The sequence below is a fragment of the Crocodylus siamensis genome, chromosome 13 (assembly GCF_052110815.1).
Source record: "Crocodylus siamensis isolate JL-2025a chromosome 13, ASM5211081v1, whole genome shotgun sequence".
Taxonomy (NCBI): domain Eukaryota; kingdom Metazoa; phylum Chordata; order Crocodylia; family Crocodylidae; genus Crocodylus; species Crocodylus siamensis.
The window spans coordinates 28,475,132-28,495,136 of NC_143407.1; the positions used below are offsets into that span (position 1 = coordinate 28,475,132).

Consider the following 20,005-nt stretch of genomic DNA (forward strand, 5'->3'; position numbering starts at 1 on the left):
ATTTTTTTTTTCTTTTCCTTTTCAAAAGAAAAATGTATGTTAGGAGTAGATGGGTTGAAGCACTGAGTCCCCAGAGATACTAATTCATACAGTTTCTGCAGCTTCATTGTGTATTGCTGAATGTTGTGTGCACCTGGGTGTATAAAGGTGGAGCAGCATTGACCTGAGGCTTTTTACTGTTTACAATTCTTCAGGCAACATGCAAAAATGTTCCTAGCCATGTTACTTTGATCACTTCCTGCTTTTCTTAGGCTTTTAGACCTGCTTTAACTCCACTCTGACAACGTCACAGTATTCTTAACATGCTGAATGTTTTCTTTTTTGGTTAAAATTGCACTGAGCTGCTAAGAACTTAAGCAGGAACTAAGACTCTCCTTGAAAATGCGTGCTTACCATACAAATGGATATTAAACTTTTGCATCCGTCTTGTTGGACTGAACAAAAGTGTAGCTTTCTTGACTGAAATTGCAAGTCCTGTGCATATTTGTAGGGATTGGAGTCCTAGTGTGTAATGCGTTAACCATGTCAAATTTGTATGTTATCTTGATGTGGCAGCTGTTGGTATGTCATTCTGTCAGTGTTCAAATGGGGAAGGAAACGTTAAAATTAAAGTTTAGAAAGCGTGAAGATTAAATGACTTTCAAACTCTGGTAATGGGATTAAATATGGTATTTGCTGATGTACCAGATAACACTTGAGTGTTTGCTTTTTAACATGGGTAAACGTTTTATATTCTGGGGTTTTAGTTAACTAGGAAATCTGTAACCTTAATACAATGTAAAGAAGAATTATCAAGTTTTCTTTTTCTTCGTCTTTTCCTGTTGGAAACTAAAGGAAAATTGTTCTCAAGCCTGTAGTAAGTGTACATTTCCTTTATTATGTCCCATGGCATAGGAGACTTCCCCTTGGCTTCTAAAATGTCACAACCTAGTGGAAACAGCTCTTGCCACCACATGTGATTATGGTGGCCCCTTTCTTTTACAGAGAAAAAAACTGTTGCTTTTTCTCAGGGAAAGAGCAGAAGAGGAGGTTACAGACAAAAGGATTCTAGTTGGTACCATGTTTCGTTCTGGTCTGATTGGCAGTGTGTATTGCGGTTCATGGCCCTCTGTGTCCCTGTACATCACGTACCATCTGACACCCAGCTGATGAACATGGGGCTGGCAAAAGTGGTGCTGTAGTCTGTTTGGGTGGTTGCCATTATCCACTGTTCAATTGCATGTAGGTTATCAAAGAACTTAATCCCAGACTTGCCCTCATCTCTGGCTTCCTCAGGACCTGGCTTGCTATTTGTCCAGTAAGGCTCCTTATGACTCTGAATCATGATGCTAGAAGGTAATCTGTGCATGCAGTTTCAATCAATGTAGAGGGAGCTATGGCCTTTGCATTTCAGGTTGGTGTTAACAGTGCTGAGGTTGCTAATAAATTAATGCTGGGAAGACTAATTTGAGCTCCATGCTCTGCTCCTAAGCATATTTGCAAACAGAACTCTAGTTTACAGACAGCATGCCTGGCGCAGAAGATAATCCATTTCTGTGGATTATGCCACCATGTTGCATCCTCTTAAGAGTACAACTACCTAAAGATGCCCTTTGGACGGGGGATGAGTGCATTCATCTAGAGTCTTAAGTATTAGCGCTTCAGAATTCTAAAATGCAAGGTACTTATTTTTCGTGCTTATCTAACGGGAGATAAGTGTTCCCTGTTCTGCCTTGTTTTGTATTTTGTTGAAGAAACAAGTAGAAACAGCCATGTAACGTAATTATTATTTATTGAAGTTGTTGAGCTCTACTTCCCAAAGGTTATACGTTATAATACTGCATTGTAGGAGGAAGACAACTTGATTCATTTGCAAGCTTCCAGTATCTCTCTCTAAGAACAAATGCAGCTGGCTTAGGTTGTCGTTGACGAGTAAATATCCCCTTCTTATTCCCCAAAACACGTGTCACAGCTGCAGAAGAGAGGTCATAAAATAGTGTAGAAAGGAAAGAGCAGGTGTCTCACTTCCTACTACTACAGTAATTAATTTACAGCTTCATCCAGTTAAATGGAAGAGCCCCCCTGCATGTAAATGCATCTATATGGCCCCCTTTTTAGGCACACCTCTACCCAGTTAAGTATGCCCATCTGTGTACATCAGTGATTCTCAACTAGGGTGCTAGAAGGGGTGAGGAGAATGCCACAAGGCCAGGCCACATCTGCCTGTCTCCCACCCACACTACCCCGCCCCTCTGCTGGGGGTCGGGGGGGCAGTTAAGCATTGTAATCTATAAATTTAGTTTTTGAAATCTAATACTGCACACTTCACAAACTATGGAGGAGTGCTTAGTGTCCCTAAAAGGTTGAGAGCTACTGATGCAGACCATCTTGCTCTGAACTAAAGGTTATTAGGTTAAGTCTCTAAGGTCCTGGTGTGAGAACTGCGTAACCTGAAGTAGCTGGCTTTTCTCCTGCTGCTGTTTCACAGTTTGATTTCACCAAGAAAACGTTTTATGTTCCTGTTCTAAAGGCATGTTTGAGTCACCCTTGCTGTTAACCTGCATCTTCCTTGACTGACTGTTCATGCCCTTTCGTACTTAAAACCAGCAGCCGTGTCTTCCAGATCTAGGGATATAAGCCTAAAAGTTAGCTGTTTAAACTCTCCTAATTATATACTGATTAACCGTTTCAACTGGCAGCATGCCCACAGAGCAGCCAGTACCCACCCTGCTTGCCACAGGACAAGACATGTAGGTGGCAGGCAGCAAGTGGTGTTCCTGCTGCTGGCCCTGCCTCCCTTTCTCCTCTGGGGAGAAGGCTGGCTCTGCTTGGCTCCACTGCCGCTGCCTCCTCCCACCCTGGCCCTAGTTACATGCACAAACTGCTAGTAGAAGGGGTGGGCAGATGTGGAAAGACAGATTGGGCTGCCTCTGGGAAGGGTATTCTGAAAAAGTAGTACAGGTAAACCATGTAATGGTTCATGCAACATAGGTCATTTTAAATGTTAACTGTAATGCACCAACAGTGTAAATATACTTATAGTTTAACCTGTCACATCCCTATCAGATCCCTTTTCTCTTGTCACAGAGTACAGCTGTATCCTCTCTCTCTCTCTACAGGCTGCAAAGGCATTAGTTTTAAATTCCTGTCCATTTTCCCTGAACAGTTCCCTCCCACTTCTGCCTGCATTTGTGGTTTCTGCTATTGAGACATTGCTCAGTAGTATTTAAAACTGTCAGTTAAGGAGAATGAGTAGACAGCATGTTCATTTCCTGGCTACTACCACTCTGGAGCTAGCATAAGTATAATTAATCCCTTTATAATACTGCATGCTTTTTTTTTCCTTTTTTCTTTTTTTTTAAACCAGTCACAACTCAAGTCTTGCTGATATGCCACACTGTGGATCAAATAATGCTTGTACACCTATGCCAGATCTTGCCTTGCCTTATCTCCCACCACCAGTCCTAGTAGTGTACAGCAGACAACCATTTTTACCATTGTTCCACCTCGCCGTACTGGGTACTGCTGCTATTAGAGCTGGACACAGGCTGGAAATGCCAGGGTAGTCACAGATTGAGGACATACACAACTGGATTTCAGCAGACAAGATGTTGAGGGCAGTCAGGCTTTCTAGGGGAAGAGGCAGTAATAAATGCTACCCCTCTTTCCCCCCCCCGCCCCAATTCATTTGTGCATGACAGGAAGTGCTACTGTGAACTGGACATGTTACTTCAGCATGATCATGTCGCAGACAAGTGACTGGACCCCAGCCTGCTCTCCATCTGTCCCCCTGCAACAGCAGAAACAAGCTAATCCTTCAAGTCACTTCCATGCAGCAGCAGCAAAAACTGGTTTTGTTTCTCTGCATGCTAGGTGCTTGGCTCTGGTTTAAAGTACGAAAGCCTGCAGGCTATGTAGGTAGTTTTAATTCCAAAGCGTGAGGCTGTTGTCCTCAAACACAGAGCTCTGCCCCACTGTTACCGTTCACAAGCTGTCACTGGACACATCAGGAGACCAAGATGTGGGAGCTGGCAACACAGAAGACATTTCAGAAGTTCTTTGGGAACTGCACAAAGTCCTCTGCAGGCCACAGAAGGCAACTTTAAACAATGCTGTTTAGCTGACTGAATTAAAATTACCTAAAGGACACTCTTGTCTGGATCCACTGCAGCAAGCAGAAAAAAAGTCTGATTGTTTGCATTTAAGTACTTGCTGCAGCATGTTCTTCTACACCCACTGTTCCCAGCACAATTTTAGCCAAGCTGGTTATAGTAGTTGGTCCTATTTTGTAGCACAGCAGCGACCCTCTCCAGCACAGTTTGAGCAGTGTACAAAGTGAACGATGAAAATCTGAGACCAGGAGAGCAAGCTGCTTGTGGACCCTGCATGCTCTTCAAAACAACTGGGGCAAGTTCCTGGAGGAGCTGGATGACAAAATGAGAAGGAAGCTCTAGGGATGAATGGCTGTTCTGGCCAGCTTTGCTTCCCTCTGGACTTGAACCTTAACATTCAGGCATTTACCTTTTCCTTCATCCCACCTGCTCCCCCAGTAACGAGAGTTTCACAAAGGAAGCAACAAGGGAACTTCTAAATGAAGTACTTCAGTGTTACCTAAGCCAGCTAGGTGGTCTACGTAACTTGTTGACACTTAGTTTGTCTGCACCTGTCCAAAGTGGGAAGGCTGTGATGTTGGGGGATGGAAGCTCTTGTGCAGTCGGCTTACCTTGGTCTGTCATGAAATCAGCAAAGTTCCAAATGAGCTCCCCAATCACGTACTCCTTCCTCTTCCTGTCCAAGACAGCATGGTATTGCTTCAGCACTGCTACCTGGTACTCCTCGCTGAACATCAGTGGTGGATCCTACAGTCCAGGGAGGGAGAAGGGTCTTTAAAATGCAGGCCACTGCCAATTCTAGCATGGGACTCTCTGCGGTAACTTTACTGATGACTTTTACAGTTGCACACGCACTCCATCTACCATGCAGTTGTGGCCAGGTCCAAGAGTGGAAACAGCAGCTGCTTCAGAGAGGGCAGGAATGGGAAGAGAGAGTGGGTAACTGAATGGGTACACAGGTGCTCTGTACCCCGTCTCAAGCTAGCTGGCTCTGCCTTCTACAAGAGATTCTCATAGTTGTCCCAGAACAAAGTAACTTTTCTCCCCAACACTGGCCCTTGCTGCCTGCTTGATATTTTCCACAAATCAAACCCAGAATGTTTCTGGATCTGTTCTCTGGGGATTTGGCCACCAACATATGAATCAGCAATTAGCTGTGGCCTGCCTGTCAGAATTAGTCCTAAAAAGGAAAACTATGACATGGTGCAAGAGCATAACTTATTAAGCAGGTTTATTTTAAGCAGTGGCTTGAACAATTCCAAGCAGGGTCAGCTTGTAAATCTGACAGGTTTATAATGGAAACACTGTCTATGGCAGGCAAGCGACAACTCCAATGGAGAAAGTGTAGCTAAGTTTTATACATCTCTTCTGCAGCCACAGACAGAATGAGAAGGAAAACTTATTAACAGCCTGCAGCAGTCCTTTTACTGGAAGTGGAGACCTCTTCCCTCTCACCCTCCCTAGGATGGAATCTTTTCCCTTTTGAAGTCAATGGCCCAACGCTCACTGACTTAAAGTGAGACCAGGATTTCAACACTTGCATCAGTATGGCATCTGGGGGCTCTTCCGTATAATGGAAAATGTCTTAACGGTAAGGGGCAAGTCTTTAGCGATCTGAAGGCTGCTGTAAAGAAGAGGGAGAAGACCTTTTCTCTCTTGCTGCAGAGAGCAGGACATGGACTTGTGGCTTGAAGTTGCAGTAAAGCAGTTATAGATTGGGTAATCAGGAAAAATGTGTTAGAAGAGTGAAACATTGGAATAGACTGCCTAATCTCCATTGCTATGGAAGAGGCTGGAGAAAAATTGGTCAGATCTAGAAGCAATGGATACTGGCTGCAGCCAAGGCTGGGGATTTTGTCTGGGGGTCTATGTTCCTACTGGACGAGAACCTGAAGTTTTCTAGCTAAAGAATCTAGCTCCTCTGTTCAGGGTTGGACTGATCCCAACATAGCTCTCTACCGTGGCGCTCTCGGGCATATTTTAATTCCTGTAGCAGAAGGGCACTGACTACCATTGTCCCCCTGCTTTACCTGTGGCAAGTTAGGATCCTGTGCCTTACAGTTGTGTGACAGTTTTAGTAGTAGGTTAGACAAGGATTTGTAGGGGATGGTTTGGATAATCATCTAGTAAGTCATCCAGTCCAAGCCCTCAGGCACAGGGTTGGACTAGATGACTTACCAAGTCCTTTCCAGCCCTGTTTCTCCACACTTCTACAAAGCAGCGTTAAGTTTGAGTAAGACCTTATTTTAAAAAGGTGCTTCCACAAAAAAACCCAAAAAACTTACACTGTGCAGCCCAGATACAGCATCTGCTCCATATTCACTCTGGATTATGGGTTTGTGGTAGGTTTCATACCAGTTCTCAAACTGTGTATTGAGTTGCAGCTGAATAACCTCCAGGTGGCCAGAGTCGTGGTACCAGGAGAAGTAGCTATTTACGCAAATTACATCAACATAAGGAGCCTGGGGAAATAATAAATAGAAGCATCTGTAATGAAACCTGAAGTCTCCTACATAGATTAATGAAGCCAAATTGTCCTCTGGGAGAGCTCCATTTAGTTACAGGGAGGATGAATGGCCTCTTGTAAAGAGGCTGCCCCCCACTTAGAAAATGCAGGAGGCAATTTAACCAGTCAATAATAATTTTCCTGACCAATACCTGTTCATTTGGCATTTTTCTTACAGACTTAGGCAAACAGAAGCCAGTCTAACTTAGCCCTACAATTGTTAGTAGTCCTGGAATTTCCAAGATGTCTGGCAATATATTCAAGCATGGTTTGTTTTTTTTTAGCGTGAGCTAATGCCATCATCAACTTAGTGGTTATTACTTTGAATTAAATAGATCAGCAGGGCAAATTAAGAGTAAGTGTTCAAGTGATACACCATTTCTACTACATGGACAGCTTGATAAAGGGCCTCAGCCTGCTGGAGCAAAGCAGCAATGCCGTATGTTACTTGCCTAATGTTCTTCTAATGTGTTTGTATTAAAAGGTGCTAATATCAGAACTTGCGTATGAAATGAATTCTTTCCATCCCTCGTGCGTCTCCCTGAACTACTGGAACAAGCACGTTCCCACAAAATGTCACTGTAGTTGGAGCATCGCAACTAGGGCTGGGTGGGATGTTACCTCAAATCAGCAGCAGTTCCCTCCCAGCCACCTAAAACTAACTCCGCCAATTCTAATTCTGCTTGGGGAAGGGGGAAGAGTTGCAGTTTTTCAGAGTTTCGGGCCACATATTAGCTGTCAGACTGCCCAATTTGCACTTTGAAAGGAAAAGGAAAGATAACCTCAAGCAGGTATGCATGTTATATACACACACCTGGCCACACATGCACGTTCACTTTCTAAGAACGGAGCAGTTATAGAGATGTGGTAGAGTGAAACCACTGCAAATCCTTGTGTGTGGCATCTGGCTTCCAATGTAGTTGTTACCTATGGGGACACAAGCACTTCAAGGCTTTAGGCTGTCCATAGTAGGATGTAGCCCATGACTATGCTTAGGAGCCACTCGGAGTGGAGGTGCCTAGTTCAGAAGCTCCGGCTATGAAGCTGAATTCCTACTGGAGAGGTTTGGAGGTTACGGGAAGTTAACAGGTGGCTGGCTGCTAAAGATGATCAAGAGCCATTTAAACCCAAAGTTAAGGCAAAGCATTCTTTACTCAACCTCGCTGAGGACAGTTAAGTTTTAGGGAAGTCTGCAGTGGTGGGTTAAAAAACAGCTTTCTGCAAGGGTGAGATTCAGGCATAGATCAGCAGGCAACAGAACCACAAAGCATCTGTGAAAGCATTATGTTTTTGCATAGTGGAGCAGATTCTGCACACTTTCCCCTCCAGAAATGCAACCCCAGCAGCCTTTGTCCAAGAGAGTTGGGGGGCTGGGGCCTGTGTTTTGCCTCTAAACTCAGCAGAACAAACCACTCCTGCCCTCCCCAGCTTCTCTCCCTTCCTATAACAGATGCTTAGAAGTGGAGCTAAGGACCATCAAACATCCCCCATCTCCAGTTTCATTCAGAAAGCCAAAGAAAAAAAAGATCTAGAAAATAAATTAAACTTACACCGTGATCATGAGCGTAATTAGCATTTGACACAAAGGTTACAGGTCTGGTGGGATCAATGGCTTTAGTATGAGCTATCACTGTCCTGTTTACAAACAGTAAAACACAAGTGTCCATCACCAAGAGGGAGAAAGCCTCACAAACCCCAAGAACTCCCCCGCCCCGTCACATTTGGAGCAGTTTAACAGAATATTTTTAAGGTCAGAAGTGCAAGCCACAGGGTGGTGTTCATCTCTCTTGGTGTGCAGGTGACCTTGGGAGTTAGGAGGTCGGGAGGGAAAGCAATGGGCTTGCTCAGGTGAAGGTTACACAGTGAAAAGATCCATGGAGGCTGCTGAAAGTCAGAGAAAAATCACAGCAGGAACTCAAAGTACGGGGAAGTGGTTTATCTACCTCTCCACCAAACCAGCAGCACTGAGCTGTGGAAAGGAGCTGTGGCCCTTTTCCTGTTGTTATGCAAAGAAGGTGACAGCAAACATCAAAGCAACTTGCTAAGACTGTCCCTATCCAGATCTTAAGCCATCACATAAACCTCAGCCACCACTGGTACCAGCTGGCCATCACTGATTAATGAGTTATAGCGAGTTTTCACCCCCAGGATAAACCCACCAAGTCAGCAGCAGGAGGGAAGAGCTCCGAGAGCTACTCTTAATGCAACAAACACCATGTCCCATGGATGACAACTTAGTCTCAAAAAGGGCACCTCCTCCTACATGGGTTCCCTATAATTTTTAACAGTTCCTTAGCCCGGAGAAGGAGCAGGACAAAGTGCGACTGTGGGGGATTGGACTCACCATGCAAATGTGCACGTGCACCAGACAAAGACCCAGCAAGCACAGACAAGACTGACACAAGTTTTACAGAGTTTACAAGGACTCCTAAACAGAGTATGGGAGCTTACTGCTCGGTAGAGAAGGATGCCTGCCTTCCCAATTCAACTCCTTGCTGTCTGCAACATTACACAGCCCATTCCTCATAATCAATCAAACCATTTGCAAGAACCTGCACTTACTTGAAGTAGTTGGCTGCTGGAGGCAGCTCTGAGGCGGGCTCGTTGGCTACAGACCACATCACGACCGATGGCCTGTTTTTATCCCTGCGGATCAGCTCCTCCATCACCACCAGATGATGTGCCAGGGATTGGTTCCCAAAGTTCTCACTCAAAGACACAAGGAAGCAAAAGTAAATCACACAGCTGCCGAGTAAATCCATTTTTGTGCTAACAATAATAACCAAGGACTTTGCAGCAGAAAGGCTTAAATTAAACCCTGACAGGAGCCCCTCCACAGAGATGGAGCTGGCCCCGTGTCCCCGGATAGGGAGTTGCTATTTGCAGAATGGTTATTAGCTTGAGAAGTGCTGGTAAAATATGCAACCTCCCTTCCAGCACACATACTCCTTCCTAGAACTGTCTCCTGGCTGCAACACCTCTTCCTCCAGAAAACACAATGCTGCCCAGTCCTGTCAGAGACCCCTGCAGTACTGCCAGGATTTCTTCCCTGTCACCAGTGCAGTTTGTGTGCCTGAAGTGAAAATGAACAAAAACCAGAGCCTTTCATCAACCTCCTCTCATTCATCACGAGTGGTCTGGCTCGATTGAGGTTTGCTCCCTATTTGGGGTTTGCTGAAACAGGACAAGGCCACATTCGTTCAGATGAACTGGGTCTTTTCTGTACTGATCTAAAGCCATCAGGTTACAACTCAGGAGCCTATAGTGTGAACAGGTACAGCTCAGGCTTGTAATATAGATGGGGATAGATTCAATTAGCCCAAAGCTGTGCAACAGTTTAGGAACAGAGTTTGGTCCCACCTCCGCTGTAAGACTGCATTATGCTGTGCAGTAACTATAGGGAGAAGCTGTGCTCTTGCAGTCTGGGCTATCACGCCTGGTGCTCAGCAAATATGCATTTTAAGCAGCCTGGGTAAAAAGCAGAGTGGACTTTCCACCAGTCACTTACATGTCTCTCATCCCCACTCCGGGACACTCATCAATAACCACAATGCCATACGCATCGCATAGATCCATGATCTCCTCTGCGTACGGATAGTGGCTTGTGCGGAAGGAATTAGCTCCAAGCCACTTCAGCAAGTTGAAGTCCTTGGCGATCAGGGACCAGTCCAGTCCTTTACCACGGATCTGAGGGAAAGCAGGCAAAAAAATCCATTATGAATAAGGGACAAATAATCCTTTGCCCAGCACCAAGCCAAAATCATGCAGCCTGCCATGAAGTCTACGCGCATCTCTTCCTCAAAAGGCTCTGCCCGTGTTCCTGGTGCCCTGTCATGGCCATACCTGAAGTAACCACCTTTTCATGATCTGCTTTTACTCAGGTCTTACCTTCTCAGGGGTGACAGGTAGTTCAAACCCAGCCCCAGAGCCTGGAGGACCAAATGCCCAGCTTTGGGGTCTGCTAGCCATGGCCCTATTGCCTGTCAGCTGACATGGGGTGTAGTGGACTCGGCTCCCCTCGCCCAGGGACACCGTGTTAAGTAGCCTGGGCCTGTTTCTCAGAGTCCCTTCCTTCATGTCACAGCAGTCTCTCCTGCCACGTAACTTCCCCTTCAGCTTCTACTAGGTTCTTGCAGCTCAGCTGCCTCACCACAGTGATGCCACTCAGCAGCCCCCTTCCCTGACTTGCTGCCCCATTCTGCCTCAGCCACTGTTCTTTGTAGCGGCAGTTTCTAACCGGCTCTTTCGTCACAGTGTGTTTTACCCATTAACCCAGGGATGGGCAAAATATGGCCTGCGGGCCGGATCCAGCTCATAGAGGGACTTTGTCCAGCCTGCAGCAGGTCCCTTGGCCCCACCTGGGCCAAGTGCCATCCTGTCCATGGTGCATCCCACTGCCTCCTGGCATGCAGCAGGGCTGGGGCGGCTCCACAGCTGGACTGCACTTCTAGCTAGCCCAGGTAGTGGCAACTCCTTCTGGCTACGACTGCTAGCCCCACGGAGTCTGGCAGGGACCCTATGCACAGCCCCGGCCCCACAGCTGCTCTGGATTTGCCCTAGCCGGAGCAGACCAGCTCTGGACCAACCAGGACCTACACACACAGCTCCAACCCTTGGCCACCGTGCACCTGCTTCAGACCGCCCACCCACGATGAGCAGCAGTGGCAGTAGCTGGACAGGGTGCAGGCTCCAGGCGACTGCAGCAAGAAGGGCCCAGCAGCAGCAAGGGGGAGGCAGTCACTCTTCCCCCATATCCAACAGCAGCTTCTGCCCGATTACCACCACTTCTGCCACTACTCATCCTGGGTGGGTGGTCCAAAGAAGGTGCAGGGTGGCCCAGGGCTGGTCCCCTCTGGCTGGGGCAAGTCCAGAGTGGCTGCAGGGTGGGCTGGGGCTGTGCAGGCTCCAGGCTATTGCGGGGAGTGTGCCGATTGGTCTGTGACAACTCCCCAAAACTGCCTCTTTGGCCTGCAGGCCCAAATAATTGCCCACCCCTACATTAATCCCTTCTAGGCTGCTGTTGTGCACTATGTACAGCACAATGAAGTGCACAGGTAGCACTACAGGGCCTGAGCCCCTCCAACAGAAATCCCTCGGCAGCCTAGTTCCCCGCTGGCATGCCTCTAAAGCTGACTACGAGTTCCTGGCAGCCCCATGCATGAATCCAGAGTAGATGGAGGCGAAGGAAGCGGACAGGGGCAGTTCAGCAGTTTGATGCCCTGCTCTAGGCACTTACGTCAGCATCTTCATGCTTGTTGACTCCGTGGAAGTAGAAGGGTTTCCCGTTGATAAGGAACTGGCTGCTGGTCACATGCACAGTGCGGATCCCGACAGGGACTGTGTACACATCCTCAGCCAGGTCCTCATCCACCTGGGCTGACAATCTAACCTGGACACACAACAGAAGCCAACACCCATGTCAACACAGAGCACAGAGGGCAAGACACTCAACTGTTCCCCTCATCAGACAGCCCCATGCCATGGGGCCAAGCGCCTTGTGCTCCCAACCATTTTACAGCTGTATCTCAGCTTTCCATCCTGGTCTGACCTACCTCTCATCTAACTGTGTAGCCAGAGGCAGAAGGAGAAGGTGGGAGAAGGAGAAGGTGGGAGTCCAGGTTTGGGTGCGAGGAAGACAAGGCAGGCAGGCAGGCTGGCTAGCTTTAGACTGACTTCTCCAAAGGGCTTGGAGCCGATTCCCACTCCTGACAGCCAGTACTTTCCCGCTAGGGCATGACTCTGTAGAACACCACCTCCCAGTTACCACCCAAAGACTGAAACTCAGCCTGCTCCCAAGAGACATGCACCTGGGGCTTTGGAGACTGTCTGTAGGCTGACTGATCCAATCACCATGAGATTCCAATTCACGCAGAGGAGATAAAGGTAGGTAGGGAATCTAGTCTCCAGGATTTGGTGCTATATTCTAGAAACAAAGCTATGCCAGCGTATTGTACTGGGGAAGAATGCTCCTTGCATTTGTAGAGCGAGAGAAATATGTTAGCAATCCATCCCAGTTAATCTCCGTCTGCCTGTATGATCGCTCTTGCCTGCTTGGTCAGGGCTCCAACCCAGCTCTCACTGAAGTCCCTGGAAGCACGCTCCTTCACCTTCAGTAAGAGCTGGACTGGGCCTGGGGACAAGACAGCAGTACCGATCACAAGCACTGGGTAAGATTTTGAATCCAGCAGCCTCCCAATCCTCTCCCACACACTCAGTCCTTTTCCCTCAGCATTTCAGCTTCACTTCAGCAAACCATAAAGCCGACATGGGTTGATAAGCATTATGAAATGAATAAAGGCATCATACAGGGCAGAAAGCAAAAACAGGTAGCTGGCTGCTTTCAAAAGGCAGGTTGAGGAATGTCTTAGCCTATCCATGCATTCCCTTCAGTTCACTGTGGGGAACAGTGAGATGAACGGGCTCATTACCTCTAAATAGTAAAGGTAGCCAGGGTTTTCATGCATCAGATAAGGCCACCAAAGTTTGGGATCCACCACTTTCAATTCCCCCACAGCTGCCTGGCCTGTGGCAACCACTTTTCCCTCTTTCTCACGTAAATTCAGTGACAAGGAGTATTGTGAGCTGCCAATCACCGACACTTCATATCGCACCACACCTGGTCCAAAAGAAAACACAGAGCAAGTTAGAGACCCATCTCCCGTCACCCACGCAAAGAAGCAGTGGGTGCATTTCCTGGTGACTCCAGGGATGGAAGTCACTGCCTTACAGCCCTCCACCAGTCAGCACCTCACTGAGGTGTTGCCCACTGGGCGGGGCAGGCTCCTGAGACATATCACTCCCAGTTCAATGGAGTGTTTCTCCTCTGTTTGTAAAACCTGACTTAGAAGCTATGCACTATTCAAGATAAATAAATAAATAAATAAAATCAATTGTTTACCTGAATGTCATGTTTTAAAGGTTTGTGGGGACTGCTTGGCTTGTCATAGTGGTAACAGAATAGAAGTCTTCCAGCTTTAGTGAGCTGGTTCAAATCCAGTCCAAGGCCTCAGAGGCACGAGACCAAGTCATGACTGACCTACAAAGGGTTAGTTTGGTGGACACATGTCCACAACCCCACTGACCACTCCTACTGCTTCCCCGAGACAGATCGGCCAGGAGTGAATGTGCTATGGAGAATCCACTCTTAACAGTATGAATGCAGGACTTGGTCTGTAAACGTGGTGTCCTGCAATGCCCCTGCCAAACTTCTTCTGGCAAGAGGGGACTTCATCTCCCTGGATGTGTTTGTCAAAGCTGCCTGTCCTGCACAATAACACCAGCTGTTTCTCCAGCTCTACAAATATGTACAGCACCATACACCCACCTGTGCTGACCAGCCACCATACTCCAGCTTCTCCATGTGCCTAGAAGCCCACAGAGAAGTGAAGGGGAGGTGGGGTTCAGAGCTGGGGTGTGCTACAGGACAGGAGAACCAACAGATATTAGGGGACAAGCTGGCAAAGCTGCCCCAAACACAGCCAGCACAATGAGAAGGCAGGAATGGGTGGCTTGATGAACGGCGTTGTAAGGGACCAAAGAAATGACAAGTGCAGGGAAGGGCAGGGCTAGGAGGCCAGGCACTTACACAGCCAAAGGAAGGGGTAACCCTTTCATGGCCCCCTTTCACCTCGCAGGAAATGGGTTGCTGCAATGGCCTGGGCACGTACCGATGTTCCCCGAGAGGGCAGTAGTCACAGTGATGTCGTCTATGTAGGCAATGGGGGTTGTGTACACTACAACCGGGCGGTGAATTCCCGCATAGTTGAAAAAATCAAACTTGGTATTCTGTACAAAGTAGCCCTTGGGATACCTGTGTGTGAACAAGTAAGGGAGAGGGGAACAGGTCACAGGCCAGCCCACAGGAGCAAAAACAGAGAAAGAATGAGTGGCACACTATGAATACCTTGCTTGCAGTTAGGGCTCGTCACTAACATGGTAGCAACGATAGCAACCCCCCCATCAGTTGGTGAACAGCAGACAGGTGATGGAGGTGGGACTTTGAGGGGGAGTATTGCCCTTAAAGACACAAGTGTTGGGGCCCATTCCCATCTCTGCCACTGCCCCTCTACCCACTCCTGGGTAAATCACTTACACTTGGTTTTCCTTCTGGAAAGCAGGTGCAGTAATACAGTCTAGCTCCCTCACAGCACTGGGGAGTAATGGGCAAAATTTACCTCTGCTGCAAAACCGCCATACATCAGGGCTGAAGACAGTCCACATATTCCAAGATTACTTGGGGATCCTTGAGAACAAGTGGCTAAAATAGCTTTCCATCAAGTTATTCTTACTGAGAAGAGTCTTGGCGGGTAATTTCTATCCCCAACATTTCAGCAATTCTGTGCACTTACTTAGATTCATCCTTCAGGTACTGAATTGTCCCAGGAGGCAGAGTGTATGGCGACAGCGTGTTGTTAACTGCGATGGTGATGCGGCATGGATCTCCAGGGCTCGCCTGAACAATGGTGCTTATGTCAGCTTCAAAGGGGAGGTGGCCCCCTTCATGCTCCACAACCTGCACTCCATTGACCCACTGCAATGGGAAGAAGTGGAAGGCTCAGTGTCACTATTAGCTCTGTATGATGGCGATGAGGAAGGTAACATGACTGCCAAAAATGCTGAAGCAAAGGTTTGAGTTCGTCTCCCCAGTGCTAATCCTCTGGCACATGCAGGCAACCTGACTGCCCCAGTGAAGTCACACACACAGCAGAGATCCCCTTGATGGAAGACTAGTCTCAGGGCACTCTCTTTAGCCCTCCCACCATTTAACAGGGAACCCTTCAGTCATTGGCTCTGGTGTCGGAGGAGCTGGAAGACCATCGCTGGGACTTTGCATAAAACCTCCTGCCCCTTGGAGGGAGTTGGGCTCAGATCCAGTTTTCACCTCCAGAAGCTACAGCTGGCCACACAAAGGGGACAACTGCAGCGTGCTGAGAGGTTAGCAGCACGTCACCATGTCTCAGGTACAGGACCCACCATTTCCCATTGCACAGGAAGCACGAACCACCAGGCAGGTTAGCGCTGATGCTCTAGAAGCCCTTCTGGTTTGAATACAGCAGAGCAGAAGACACACAAAATGACCCCTGACCCTCAACTTACCACTACGGCATAGTAATGGGCGCTGCCCACCCGAAGCACCACCCGGGTCTTGAAGGCGTCCTGAAACCAGTGCTTGGGAAGCAGCACTTCCTTCTCATACCACACCCAGCCGATGAATCGCCGCAGGCTGGGATCCTGAGTGATGTCATTGAAGCTGGCAGGTACTGGCATGTCAATCACAGGTCCACTCTGAATGGGTCAAACCAGATAGGGTGAGTTTAAAAATAAGAAGTGTGAACCTTTTAAAAAAGGAAGCAGAGCTGTGTGGGCCACAGAGCAAGAGGCTTCACTGGCACACCCAAGATGGGTCAGATGCTGCTTTATAAATCGACCAGCCTTAGTTCAGTGGGTTCATGTCCCTTCACTTTACTCTTTTGTATCAGAAGAGTGAGAACAGTTGGAGCAGCGAGACTTCTAGGCACAACCATCCCTGACAGGTGCCATCTTCTTTTTAGATTTAGACTGAAGCTGCGAAGCCCTGTGTAATTTCTACCCACCATCCTATCAGCCCCCGAATGACCAGCTCCCACCTCATCACAGGAAATCACAGGAGCCTGGTCTGAGCTTGGGCATCCCCTCAAGTCGCACAGCACTAGCTACAGTATTTGGGATTTCACAGAGCTACACCAGTCAAGCAGCAGAGGATGCTGAAGGATAACAAGCCTTTCATTAACAGAGCAAATAGTAGGGTCATACACCTTTCACACACGTTTCCATGGGATTATTACACTCTCCTTAGTAAACAATGGGCAACACCATGCATGAGTTTTAAATATTAACCTGTGCATCCAGCTAAAAGTTGAGTATCTACTCCATCAGTTCCAGTCCTCAGTTACCTTTTCAAAGTCCACATGCACTCGTCTGCTACCACCAGAGCACCAGAATGGCAAAATGCCCATTATCTCATGAGGCAGCATATGCCTGTCCTGCCAAGCCAAGCTACTTCACTGGTGGTATCTGGCATCAAGTCTTCTACTCCGGGAACACGTGCTGCTGGCTGTTTCTACAGCTCAAGAGCAGTGCAGACCCTGACTGGGCACCATACTATGAATATTTATAGCACAGATGTCCCCAGACAAACATTCAAAAAACCACTGCACACTTTAAAGTTTGATCAAAGTTGTTTTTCTTTAAAGCTTTTCCACCACAAATAATATAGGGACTCCCTGATGCTGTTCTAGATAGAATTTGCTCTTCTCAAGTAACATTACAAAATAAGCTGCTCCGTATGAATGTCTACGGCTGTTATACACCAGGTGTTTGATTTTTGTTGATGGAGTACTTGGAAAGCATCTTGAAGAACATGCATTAGCAGGTGCAAGCCAGACAGGTCTAGGGAGGTGATACTTCCCCTCTATGCAGCAGTGGTGAGGCCGCAGCTGGAGTGCTGCATCCAGTTTTGAGCACCGCACTTCAAGAGGGATGTGGACAACCTTGAGAGGGTCCAGATGAGGGCTACTCGTATGGTGTGGGGCCTGCAGGCAAAGCCCTATGAGGAGAGATTAGGGGCCGTGGATCTCTTCAGCCTCCATAAGACAAGGAGGAGTGGGGGAATCTTGTGGTCGCCTACAAATTCATCGGGGCGTGGAGCAAGGAATAGGAGATGCTCTGTTTACCAGGACACCCCTTGGAGTAACTAGGAACAACGGCCACAAAGTGACAAAGAGCAGATTTGGTTTGGACATCAGAAAGACCTTCTTCACGGTGAGGGCCGCCAGAATCTGGAACGGGCTCCAAGGGAGGTGGTGCTCTCTCCTACCCCGGGGGTCTTTAAGAGGAGGCTGGACAAGCACTGGGCTGGGGTCATCTGACCGCACGGCTCTTCCCTGCCCAGGGCCAGGGGTCGGACTCGATGACCTACCAAGGTCCCTTCCGACCCAAACACCTATGAATCAACGAACGCGAGAATGGCCATTTACTGGGTCAGACCCAGGCCTTGCCCAGTCTCCTTCAGGGGCCAGCGGGCGCCGGCCGACTCCTTCCGCTCCCGTCCCCGTTTCCTCTTTAACCCCTGACGCGCCCCTCCGACGGGAGGCTTACAGCTCCCCCCTGCCAGGCCCACCCCCTCCGCCTCACAAGGCAGCGCCCTGCTTTCAAACCCCACGCCCGCCCCCGCTTCCTTCATTTGCCCTTTTGTACCGGGCCGCTTCTCATCGCTTAGGGTTATTATTATTTTGGGTTTTTGGTGGATGTTACTCCTCCCCCCATGCACCAGCTCACATTAAAAGACTTCGTTCAAAACCCCGCTACTACCCGCAAGTACCCTCCACCCCCCAGACTTCTCGCGGGGGTTCAGAGACGAGCCCGGCTGAAGGGGAAGGCGCGGAGAGAGGGGCGGAGGCACCTGCTCCAGCGGCCGCCGGTACCAGCGCTGCGCGAAGCCGCTGTCCCGCCGCTCCGACGTGTCGGCCCGGAAGCGCCAGAGGCCGCCGAGCTCCTTGAGGTCCCGCGAGGGGGTGTCCCGCGGGCAGAGCGGCCCCGCGCCCGCCCGGCCCCGCAGCAGCGGCAGCAGGAGAAACGTGAGCCGCAGCGCCGCCATGCTGGGCTTCACGTGACAGCTCCACGATCACGTGACTCCCGGCGTGAGGCGCCGGCGGCCATTTTGCTGAGGGGCTTCCCCGGCGCCGTGCGTCACACAGGGGCGGGAGCCAATGGCAAGCGGCGCAGGTGTGAGGGCGGGGGGCCTTCTCCTGAGGAGGGGACATCTTGTGGCTGTGGAGGAAACCGTCGATGGTGGGCAGCAAGGAACAGGAGAGGCTCTGTTCGCTTGGTATCTCCTGGAGTAACTAGGAACAGCGGCCGCAAAGAGGGCGGAAAGGTTTCGTATGGATAGGGGACAGAGGACAACCGGGCTGGCCTCTGCACTCTTGTCTGCCCCCTTCGTTATCCAGGGTGTGCTCAGGTTCCACCCCAGAGGTGGCTGCATCATTTGGTGGGAGCAGTGCCGTTGTAAGCGTTCCCATTGCTTTCTACGAGAGCTCGGTGACATGCAGCGCTCCCATCCCATCAGTGGGATATCCTGTGACTTTCAGCAGTCCCCGTTCCCGGGTGTTTGGAAGGTTCCTGGTTTTTGTTGGGGGGGGAGGTAAATGATTAGTAGAATTGGACTGCAAGCGAGTGTGTTTGAGCGTCCTGCTGGGGGTGCAGTAGGAGTCTGAGTCCCCAGAAGGAACAGGTTGGCCTTTGCACCGAAGAAATCAGTGCGGGGCTGGGTTACTAGGGGTGACTGACGTGCCAGGCCCAAATACTGACCGTGGCACAAGTGCAATAGAGCAAAGAAATGTTCAGTCTAGGTGGGATTGGGGATTTCTTTGTGCTGTTTAAACCCTGTTGCCACCAAGAGGCTGACGAGAGGTTTGGGAAATGTGTAGCCTTCCCCCTCAGCTGCTGAGAGGGATGCTAAGCCAAGGCTGTGAGTGTAGTGGAGAAAAGCAGAGGTCTTCCCATATTAATAGGATTTGTGATTTGACACCCCCTGAATACGCTGTACAGCCCTTTGACAGTGTTAGAGCCAACCTAGCATTGTGCCTACCAGCACTGCATTTGTAGGTCTCTGTATTGCTCATGGGGTTCAACAAGGACAAATGCAAAGTCCTGCACTAAGGACGGGACAGTCCCATGCACCGGTACAGGCTGGGCGCTGACTGGCTGGGCAGCAGCTCTGCAGAAAAGGACCTGGGGGTTACAGCGGACAATAAGCTGACTATGAGCCAGCAGTGTGCCCTCCAAAAAAGGCTAACGGCATACTGGGCTGCATTGGTAGGTGCGTTGCCAGCAGATCAAGGAAGGTGATTATTTCCCTCTATTCAGCACTGGTGAGGCCACATCTGAAGTACCGTGTTCAGTTTTGGGTCTCCCATTACAGAAAGGATGTGAACAAATTGGAGAGGGTCCAGCAGGGGGCAACAAAAAAGGTGAGAAGGTTGGGGGACAGGACTTGTGAGGAAAGACTAGGAGAACTGGGCTTATTTAGTCTAGAGAAAAGGAAACTGAGAGGGGATTTAATAGCAGTCTTCAACTACCTGCAGGGGGGCTCAAAAGAGGATGGAGCTGGATCGTTCTCAGTGGTGACATGACATGACAGAACAAGGAGCAACAATCTCAAGTGGCAGCAAGAGAAGTTTCCATTAGATATTAGGAAACATTTTCTCACTAGGAGGGTAGTAATAAAACACTGGAACAGGCTACTTAGAGAGGTGGTAGAAGCTTATCCTTGGAAGTTTTCAAGACCCAACTAGACAAAGCTTTGGCTAGGATGATCCGGATGGGGATGGTCTTGCTTTGAGCAGGGGGTTGGACTAGATGTAACCTC

The 20,005-nt window shown here is 48.9% G+C and overlaps 1 protein-coding gene across 1 annotated transcript; it reads right to left on the minus strand.

Annotated features, from left to right (window-relative positions):
* Nucleotides 1-1,752: 1,752 nt before the first annotated feature.
* Nucleotides 1,753-18,267, minus strand: GUSB (glucuronidase beta). Its single transcript, XM_090025186.1, has 12 exons — nt 18,038-18,267; nt 15,694-15,882; nt 14,946-15,127; nt 14,265-14,407; nt 13,026-13,213; nt 11,834-11,986; nt 10,106-10,284; nt 9,160-9,306; nt 8,148-8,232; nt 6,377-6,553; nt 4,703-4,838; nt 1,753-1,951 (listed from the first exon to the last, which is right to left on the minus strand). The coding sequence occupies exons 1-12, from the start codon at nt 18,230-18,232 to the stop codon at nt 1,803-1,805; spliced, it is 1,923 nt and encodes a 640-aa protein (XP_089881312.1). The 5' UTR covers nt 18,233-18,267; the 3' UTR covers nt 1,753-1,802.
* Nucleotides 18,268-20,005: the final 1,738 nt, after the last annotated feature.

Bases quoted from the DNA above. Each gene is read 5' to 3' on its own strand.
- GUSB (XM_090025186.1), bottom strand. From the start codon at position 18,232: ATGGCGGCGCTGCGGCTCACGTTTCTCCTGCTGCCGCTGCTGCGGGGC. The intron at 15,128-15,693 runs GTAAGTTGAGGG...TTCCCATTGCAG, and splicing joins CCCATTACTATGCCGTAGTG to TGGGTCAATGGAGTGCAGGT. The intron at 6,554-8,147 runs GTAAGTTTAATT...TTATTTCCCCAG, and splicing joins ATTACGCTCATGATCACGGT to GCTCCTTATGTTGATGTAAT.